We start from the raw sequence: 10,210 nt of genomic DNA, 5'->3' as shown, positions 1-10,210 counted from the left end.
CACACACACACACACACACACACACACACACACACACACACACACACACACACACACACACACACACACACACACACAATCACCATCATTAACACAACGGTACGTTCAAATATCCTCCATCCTCGTGGGAGAGGGTTGAGTTTTTTCTTACCAGGGGAAGAATCCAATTTTCTTCCTCCTCTCAGGTCCACATCTGTACAGCAACGCTGAATCAAATTTAAGTAAACCACTTTATTACTTTTTTTTTTCTACTCATTTTGGTATTTGCGTGTCCCTAAAGAAAAAAAAAAGTTGATGATATTTGGAGGTAAGCGCAGCTCTAAGAAAAGACTTTCATGTGTGTGGAAATTGAATTAGAATCTCGCTGTGCAGCATTTTCTTTTTTAAAGTTACCTTTTTTTTTAAAGCCCCTTTTTTCTCTTTCTTTCTTTCTTTCTTTCTTTCTTTCTTTCTTTCTTTCTTTCTCTTTTTCTTCCTTTCTCGGGGCCAACTGTAACATTTGGACTATCACATCTGTCTCCTGTTAAGGATTTATTCAACTGTGGTTCAAAGAGATTATTATTTTTGTTTTTGAAAAACCCGTTTTTCAATCTCTTTGACTTTAAGTTAATTCTTAAGAATATAATTAGGAAGACAATACACTGAGCAGATTTATTTAGTTTTTTTGTTAATTATTATTTCAACTGAAGGATTTGCAAAATGTCTCCCACTCACACGTGAGATAATTCTCTGCATCGCTCCAAAAATTCAAGATCTACGTTTAGGGTAATTTATCTCTTTACAGACGAGGGATTATAATCCTGCAAGGTGAACAGGTCAACGCTGTGACCTCCGCCTCAGTGGGGACTTGTGCCTCCATCCGCTCCCCCAAAACGGGGTGACCCCGACCCTCTGCATGTTCTCTCTTCTCAATGTGAATTCTCACAGACTTTAGGGATCCAAACGGCTCCCCACAGCTCTGAAGTCTGGCCGTTACAATATTACAACCCTTGCCCAGATGTGTAAATCTTATGTATGATCAGCTGGGGAGGGATACACTGCATATAATCTGCGATTCCTTTTTTTTTTCACCTTTTCCCCTCCTCTTCTCTTCCCTCCTCCAGCACAGACTCATTTCAGACTGCTGACATCTTGATAAGCTCCAACAAGAGTGAAGAAATGAGACTCATCAGGACTCTTTAATTATGAATTATCGAAAAGGAGTAACAAGGTGCTTGTCACACGTTTTGGAGAGGAAGAACAAAGCAACCTGCAGGTTACGAATGAGATTATTTCAATATGCAAGTTAAATAAAACAGAAATTAACTTAGGAAAGATTAGCATTATTTAGATAAATGCTCACATTTATTTTTTTAGAATCAGTTTTTTTGTCTTTAATAATAATAATAATAATAATAATAATAATAATAATAATAATAATACTTTCCCAATAAAAAGTTAATGAGTAATTTAATCAAACACCACACGCAGGCTCATGACGCAGAAAGGGCGGGGCGTTGGAATAAGAGCGGAATGGACGGTGAGGTGAAATCTGAAATCTGGCCCTTTAAGAGTTGTTTTTTTTTTTTTTTTTGGAGGGGTGGGTGTGGAGAAGGAGGGAGGAGGATGAGGAAGGGAGGGGGGCGACTAAACTGTAGCGACAGCGCTGCTGGTACGTAAGGAGCATCCCTCTCGGATTTCTTGTGATATTCCTCCAGGCTGCTCCTTATTGGACAACAAATCCCTCATGACTGTGAGAGACGGTTTGTATACGCGATAAATATTTAGAGAAGCTGAGGAAGCTGTTTACTACAGCACTTGTATAAGGAGCAAAAAGTATTGTAAAAAGCAAAAAAAATCCAACAAAAAAAACAAAACAAAAAACACAAGACTAGTATTGGTGAAAAAGTGGCTGCGTGGTGCTGTGCCTTGTCTCCTTTTAATTGGACGCTGTGTTCATCGTTCATATTAAACAGGCTGCAGGCCTTCTGGCAACATGTTTTATTTTGTTATTCTGCAAGGCTTGGTTGCAGTAAGGAACCTTAGATATACGTTTGCTGTTGAGTGCGCTGCTGAAATGACGAATAAATACACTACAAAAAGGAATCTTTTGGGGGTATTTAATTTAAAAAAATTCACTTGAATTTAATCCAGCATATTATTTTGTAATGCAATATTCAATAACAGTGAAACACCAAATACATAAACCGTGTCAGTTTGATGCCACATTATAACAGAATATTATAATTAGGAGCTTGAATTTTGGTTCGGGCAACTGCTGGCTGTTCTCGTTCATCATGTGTAACACTGAGGATTTTTACGTGGGTAATGAATAAATATTTCAACTTTCAGTAATTGATAAGGGCTGTTATAAGAAAGAAAAAAAATATATTTCTGTGTTGGGGCAAGAATTGAAGTTTTTATCCAGTGCTAGCTAGTTTGGCAGGACAGCTAATACTAACATCAAACTAGCCGAGTTTCTTAATCCTCTTGTGGTTTTTTCAAATTAATCAAGCAAAGTTTCTTTTAGTTGATACATTCTTAACTTCTGCTCAGAAATATTTATTCAAATCTAACCAAACAATGTATGCACATTTTTTTTACACTGATGGTATTGCTTCTTTCATGACTGCACTGTAAAAACTCATTTTCAGCATAACAGTTAAATTGATCACATTTTAGTCAGATACATTAGTTTGCATGTGTATTGTGAAATAATGGCTACAATCTAAAATTAGCTACTTTGTTAAAATAAAATTTAAAAAAATCCTTCCTAAATATATTTACTAGGATTTAACATAAATTCTCGTTTGTGTTGGGTAGTATGAATGAATGAATGAATGAATGAATGAATGAATGAATGAATGAATGAATGTTTCCCGTAGCAAACATTCTGGGACAAAAGAAAACTTTTCTGTGTTGGAGCAAGAATTGTGTTGGTATCCAAGCTAAGCTAGTTTAGCGGTAGCGCTATTGTTCTAGTCAAACTTGCTAACTAGCTAAACCCTCTTAAGCCTGAGGTAGATTAAATTGCTGAAAATCACATTTTTAGCTGTAACTGGAACATTTTTTATTTGACCTTGTTAGAATATATTTCAACACGTCTCATGCTTCATGACAACAGCTCTTATTTTTGTTTAATATTCACATGACCTTAATAGATTGATAGAATTGAACAAATGAAGTTGAATATTAGGTTTATAAACATTGTTGGAATTTGACAAAAAAAAAATGTCTGTCCGCCTTTCAGCTGTTAAATTTGCATTGTTCCTTCTGCAAACAAAATACGTGATTTTTGCTGATTAGCATCTTCTGAGTTTGGAAATGTTGATGTAAGAACAACTCATAGTGCAGTGTCACTGTCAAATCTTGTCAAATTTGAGAAGTGAACTGGGTACAATTAAAACAATGTACCAACTATACACATGATAAAATTCCACTGAAAAAAATGCGTTAATATCTACATTTTGTACTGAAAATGTCTGTTTTTATACTTTCTGTGTACAGTGTTATCTTTTTTTATTTTTTTTATTCCTGATTTAACTAAATTTGCTCACTAATGTAATAACTAATGTTCAAAATACAGGATTAAAATAAAGATAACCAATTTTAAAAATGCACTTTGTACCACTGACCTTCCTGAATATCACTATTTGAGGCATATATGGAAAATCTTAGATGTTTATTGAGGCATATATGCCTCAAATGTACCACAAAGTTGATACATGTATGCACCTCATATTTCTGAAATAACAGTGGAAAATCTTAGATGTTTATTGATTTTAGTTTAGTACATGAGTAAAGAAAGCACTATACAAAATAATTTGTTTAAAGTGTTTTACTTTGTGTAAAGGTTCCTCATCTGAACCTGTCTGCCCTTTGTAAATTATTACACCAGATTCACTGGTTAATTTTTAACTGTTTGTTTTATCAGTGCACTTTTGAAAACTATTAGAAGAGCAGAAAAATAAAGTGTACCTCGTTTGGAGAAATTGACGGAGACTCTGGCGCGCAATTAAGTTTGTCTGCAAAGCAATATACAATCACTAAAGAACAAAGAAAAACAAAGAGTCGCTTCATTTCTTTTACATCATGTTGCAATTTTTTTTTGTCTCCACTTTTTTAATCCCTATTCGTGGATTATTTCAGTTCAAACGCCTCCTGTGAGCGCCACTTCTATTGTAGGGAACGATGTCGCGGCACACGACCGGGGGAGCGCAGATTTGCGTCTTAAAGAGGATTTAGGTCTATTAACGACAAAAGGCGCAGTTCATGGCACAGGGGAGAGAGAGAGAGAGACAGAGAGAGGGAGAGAGAGAGAGAGAGAGAGAGAGAGAGTTCGTCTTGTGCGTCAGCCCCGCATTGAAGTGCAAGCGGGGCTCGCTGATAAATGGAGAGACATCACACCGAGTCATTAGAGAGCTGAGATATGAGGGTTTCACCGCGGCGGGCCGCTCAGGGCGACAGACCCAGGGGAGCGCGCTCCTCTCCCGGCCTTTTGTGCCTCTTTGCGGGCTGGACTGATGAACAACGCAGATAGCGTTAAGGCCATTACGGGGCTCGCGCTCATTCCCCATGAAAATCCTGTAAAAAAAGAGAGAGACTTTTTTTTTCACTGCTGGTATTTATTGATTTTTATCTCACATTTGTAACGCGAAGGATTATAGGAAAATGCTAAAAGAAGAAGAAGAAAAAAAGGTTTAAATTTGTAACAGCCTAACAATAACAATTACATTCACATGATTTATTTCCTTGAAATAAAAATATATTTTGTATATTTTTATTAGCATTACTATTATTTTTAATTTATTTTATTATTATTATAAGTATTACCCTGGTAGGAAATGTTTGACATCTGTTGACATCTTTAAAGGAGCCAGTGCATTTTCTTTTGTTGCACAGTGTTTACATTCCCATAAACATTGAGATATTTCATTTTCCATTGATGTATTTTTCTTTCTTTCTTTTTTTTTTTTTGTTCTTGTCTTCGCTTTCACAAAATCCCGTCAGCCGATTGGAGGAATTTCGGGTGGCTTTTGTAGCAAAAATAATTGATCAGCTCAAGGAAACGAAGCGGCAACTCAACAATCCGCTGCGTTTGTATCTCCCAATCACCTTGATTACATTTTCTCTGAATTAATTAGACGTAGCAGCCATAACGCAGCCTCCTGCAGGAGTGAGGCACCGTGAGCATTTTAATGACCCCGTAATTCAATTAACCGCCTCCATCAGTCATTGATTTGTGAGAGAAGAAGAAGGAGAAGGAGGAAGGAAGGGGGTAAAAAAAAAGAAAAGAAAAAAGGAGAAAAAAAAAGAAAAAGCTGCTGAAAGTTGAATTCTGCAAAGTAGAGGCGGCCTGTAATTGCCCAAGACACAGATCGGAGGGAAAGAGTGGGTGTGGGTGGTGGTGTGGGTGGTGGTGGGGGGAGGCTGGGCTGAGGTGGCCGTGTATAAATAGTGTAGCTCTCAAATACACAGCCACAACAGCAGGAGTGATCTCACCTCCTCTCCACCCTTTCTATCCCTGTCGCCGCTGTCAGCCTCCGCAGAAAAAGAGCGCAGAGCCGTCAGTAGCAGCAGCAGCGGCAGCAGCAGCAGCGGCAGCGGCTGTGCAAAGAAGAACAACACCGAGCGATTACACGGTGGATTTTTTTTTCACTCTCTAAAAGACAAGACAGAAAAAAAAGAAAGAAAAAGCAACAAAAACAAAACAGGACCACTACTGAGCGACAGAGAGGCGAGCGACCATGGAAGAACTTACGGCATTCGTGTCGAAGTCTTTCGATCAGAAGAGCAAGGAGAGCAGCAAAGAGAGCATCACGTACAGGGAAGTTTTGGAGAGCGGCTTGACGCGGGCGCGGGAGCTGGGCAGCCCGGAGACAAACCTGCAGGACATTACGGACACCAACCACTGCCCCGTGCACCTCTACAAGGACCACGTGGAGCTGGAGAAGGAGAAACTGAAGGACTTTAATGTTTCCAGGGCGACTGAGGGTGAGCCTTTTTTTTAAAATCTTAGTTTGTTTTTTCTTTACAAAAAAAAACAAAAAAAAAAAAACGAAGAACAAGAAGAAGAAGAAGAAGAAGAAAGGGCGAAAGAAGCCGTGTTGTGTCGGCGAAAAATATCTCGACATCCGCTGTTTTTGCATCGGAAGGATTAACAATCACAAAACAAGACGTAAAAAACCCCCCACGAATTTAAATGTGGATTTGAACGAGTTTAGTTGAAGGAAAGTTAAAACCATATTCGGAGATTATTGCACATAGCAGGAGGCGGGCCCTTCGTTTGAGCAGCGCTTTAACTATTTCATGTTTCCAGACATAATTTTTATTAAAAGAAGAAGAATTTATGACTCGAGTCGTCTTTGTAAGCTGTTCTATAATGCGGCTGAAGTAGCATTTATACGATTTCAATTTTGAAATCGTATAAATTACGATTTCAAAATTGAGTCTTTAGTAACAACAACAACAACAACAACAATAATAATAATAATAATAATAATAATAATGGAGAAACTGCTTTTTTTTGCAATAATATACGATATGTTTATTTTTTTTCTGTACTGAATTATTGATATTTACATGCAGTATCAATAATCTCGGTCACAATTTATATGAGTGCAATTTAAAAACTTCAGTTGTAATTTTATTACGGTGTTGACTTCACGTCCTAATTTTATTGTCTGCATCCATCCGCGCTCTTGAACGCTTTTCATTCATTTTTCTGCAGCTCCCAGCTAAATCACGTAGGTAGTTTGTCATTAATCGTAAAGTAAGATTTCTTCTTCGACATTTAGAAATAATAATAATTAAAAGCGGCTGCACATGTTAAAATGTCTGTAGCAGCTTTACAGGCCTTCTGGAAATCAGCAGCTAAGACAGTGAGTGTGCATTGGTTCTAAACATTTAGTTGGCAGTTTTTACTTTTTTTTTTTAAAGGATTAGCTTCTCTCCTCTGTTACTCTGCACCTCGTTGCCAACAGAGATGAAGGAAGGGGGATTTCACTTAATGAAGCTTTATGTAAACCAATTAAATTAGGCTTCAGTCTGAGGACGGAACAGTTCCACGTCAGGGAACTACAACCTGCAAAAAAAAAAAAAAGAAAAAAAAAAGCTGCCACTGAGCAGATCAGTTATTCAAACAGCTGACATCTGTGCTACTATTAATAGTAGAAGCAGTGACTTCACTGTGAAAAAAGAAAGAATAAACTGAGGCAGCTTTTCAGGGTGGTGGCGTGAATGTCAGAATTACTTTTTTTTGTTTGTTTCAAATATTAAAGAAATCTGATTTTACAGAGGTGAGTATTTAGTCCTCTCTCTGTGGTCTTAATGTATCTCTCTTGTTTAACTCGCTCTCTTACGACACTTACATGGCCATGTGACTGATTTACATGTCGCTGACATTACACACACTGCCTAATGGAGGCTGGAAATGCAGCCACATCCCTCAAGGATCAGGCTGGTTCGTGTTTTTGTTTTTGTTTTTGTTTTGTGTGTGTGTGTGTGTGTGTCAAACTATCAGGCCCATAAGGCCTGATGGCCCCCATTGTTTTTGGCTGGGATGTGGCACCCAATTTTGGGGAAAGCCTATGTGGGTTTTAATGCAAACGAGTGCGTGTGTGTGTTTTGTGATAAAACCCACTCAGTTGTTCTCCTTTCTCCGACCCGCCGCATCTTTCCCGACAGGGATATATGAGTGCAAAGAGAAGAAGGACGACGTAAAGTCCGAGGACGAGGACGCGCAGGGCAAACTGAAGCAGCGGCGGAGTCGCACTAACTTTACCCTGGAGCAGCTCAACGAGCTGGAGCGGCTCTTCGACGAGACGCACTACCCGGACGCGTTCATGAGAGAGGAGCTGAGCCAGAGACTGGGACTGTCTGAGGCCAGAGTGCAGGTGAGGAGTAACCACAGTTTATTTTATTTTTTAAAAAATCCTCATGCATGTGACAAAAAAAAAGGGGTGGGGAGACGATTTCCACTGTAGTGGAACTCAATATTATGGCAACCATTGCTACAAGCTCTTGATAATTGTGCCATGGAAATCTGTGTGCACTTTAATGAGAGTCGTACAAATGCCACATAGGAATGCATAGAGTTCACTTTAAAAGCAAAACCTGAAGTCAGGTTTTGAATTCATTTGCCAATAAAACGTGGGGTGGAAATGTAGCAATATGTTTGAAAATGAATGTTTCAATTTATTTTTTCCTTTATAATTTTGTCTGAACACAAGTTTTTTTTTTTTAAACAAAAAATGTTTGGGCTATTCGTGTTTTTAAACTTTAAAATGACTCAAATTAATAACAATATTGGCATGAATAATAATAATAATAATAATAATAATAAATTAGAAATTAAAAAATAAACTCCAAAACAGCACTCTTGAGGCGCTTGAAAGACGTTATGACTACTTCGTGTTAACATGTTCTACTTCTTCGTCTCCTTAGTTAGCTTTGAAAATGTTAGCTTTTTAGCCTTTGTGTTCGGTTCAAATTTAGCCTAAATAACAAGGGATTGAAGCTAAGCTAATTTCAGAAAAATGTAGACATCTTCATGTCGACGTGCTGTTCATTTTTTAACCCCCCATTCACGTCACTGACATGGAAGGTAACGTCGACGTCTTTTTAAAGTAAATTCGACATAAGTACTTGTTGTTGTTTTTTTCGTTTTATTTTGTTTAATTTTTTTAAAGAAGATGCGACCATTAGATGTAAAATGTAAAAATAAATAAATAAAAGCAGTGACTATCTGCATGTTTTTTAAGACATTCCCATGTTATCTAATAAAGAGCTGTTTATTGCTCACACGTCTATTCCAATTAATTGTTATAAACTAATGTCAGAACAAGTGACAACAACAACAAAAATAATTACACCATCTCTGTCAGTTATGAAACTTCATGCAACCCTTAGGATAAATTTCCCCACAGGCAGAAAATTTAACAATTTGGAAATATTTAGACGTGCATTTTCTTCAAGCTTGTGTCCTCTGTGATGGGCTACAATAACTAGAAACCATAATTTATCCTTGTAGGTGGTTCATTGGTTGCAGTCTGTCATATCAAAGCAGCGTGATTTGCTATGAATGACCCAGGAAGTGAGAAGCTCTACTGAACTCACAGCGGTAGGCCTGCAGAGTGTTGGAGGGAATGGAGAAAAATAATAATAGAAAAAAAAAAAGAAAAACCTCCCCAACAATGATTAAAATGAATGAAGAGCCTGAATGCCCGCTTCAAGGGACGCGCTCTTATGTCAACTCGTATCCCTCCTCATTTTCTTTGCAATATCTGCCACCGGCTTTGATGTAGTGTCCCCATAAAAACAGATTAGAAATAACTCGATTGTGGAAGCAACTCTGCTGCTGTTCAAATCTATCTAATCGGATGAATAAGCCCCATCACAGAGCTTTATGAGCGCGGCGACTGCGCCACTTCTGGAGCTGAACACTGTCGGACCGCAGTTGACAGCGCGATGCGGGGGTGAAACTGCCGTCCCAGCTAATACAGTGTGTTCATTATAATAATTTACGGCGTGCATGCGGTTTGCAAAGTCACAGCAGTCTTAGTGTTTTTTTTTTCTTTCTTCTTCTTCTTCACTTCGTATCAGGTGGATTGTAATCGCACCCAGTTCGCCCTGGAAAAGTCTCAGAAAGCCCCCTTTTCTGTTCTTGCTCTGTTTTTATTTTTTATTTTTTTTTAGTGCACTCTGACATGTTTTTCTACAGTGTGGTGCAGCAAGGGTCGTTGTATCGGCTGTGAACCTGCGCTCCGAGCAGCTGTCAATGAATCTAATTGAAAGTTATGAGAGCTTGGTGAGGAGCAGGCAGTAATTCGGTTACGACTAATATCTCTGGGTTTTCTGGCGCGCCGCTAAATTAAATGTCATTATTCACTGTCTCTAATAAAAAATCAAAAGGGAAATGAGATTAGGGTATTTGTGAAGCGCATCATTGAGTGGCCCTTAATGAAGAAATAACTGTCTGAACCAGTGTAGTTCACTTTGCTTAACATACTGGCGCGTAATTGGAATTGATCCGAGGCCCGTCTTAATATTAGCCTTGATTTATCTGAAGGAAGGCTGCTGCGTGGATGCAAAAATCACCTGGGATACTGATAAACACGTCTGTACCGCTGAAGAGCTGATCACACACACATACACACACACACGCACGCACGCACACACACGCACACACACTCCCTCCCTCTCTCACACAGCACAGTCTAGATTATAATAT

At 38.4% G+C, this 10,210-nt stretch overlaps 1 protein-coding gene across 2 annotated transcripts in view; it reads left to right on the top strand.

The window, feature by feature from the left end:
* The first annotated feature begins 5,429 nt into the window (after window positions 1-5,429).
* shox (shox homeobox) overlaps window positions 5,430-10,210 on the top strand; it is a 10,149-nt gene continuing 5,368 nt past the window's right edge. Inside the window, exons 1-2 of one of the 2 annotated variants that reach the window (XM_007547195.2) lie at window positions 5,430-5,973; window positions 7,666-7,874. In XM_007547195.2, coding sequence (XP_007547257.1) covers window positions 5,727-5,973; window positions 7,666-7,874 — 456 coding nt within the window. In that variant the 5' untranslated portion in view covers window positions 5,430-5,726. The remainder of the gene's footprint in view (window positions 5,974-7,665; window positions 7,875-10,210) is intronic. The other variant, XM_007547196.2, reaches the window with a different exon arrangement.

This window comes from Poecilia formosa, unplaced genomic scaffold (assembly GCF_000485575.1).
Source record: "Poecilia formosa unplaced genomic scaffold, Poecilia_formosa-5.1.2 Scaffold19, whole genome shotgun sequence".
Classification (NCBI taxonomy): Eukaryota; Metazoa; Chordata; class Actinopteri; order Cyprinodontiformes; family Poeciliidae; genus Poecilia; species Poecilia formosa.
This window is presented reverse-complemented; position numbering and strand designations above follow the sequence as displayed.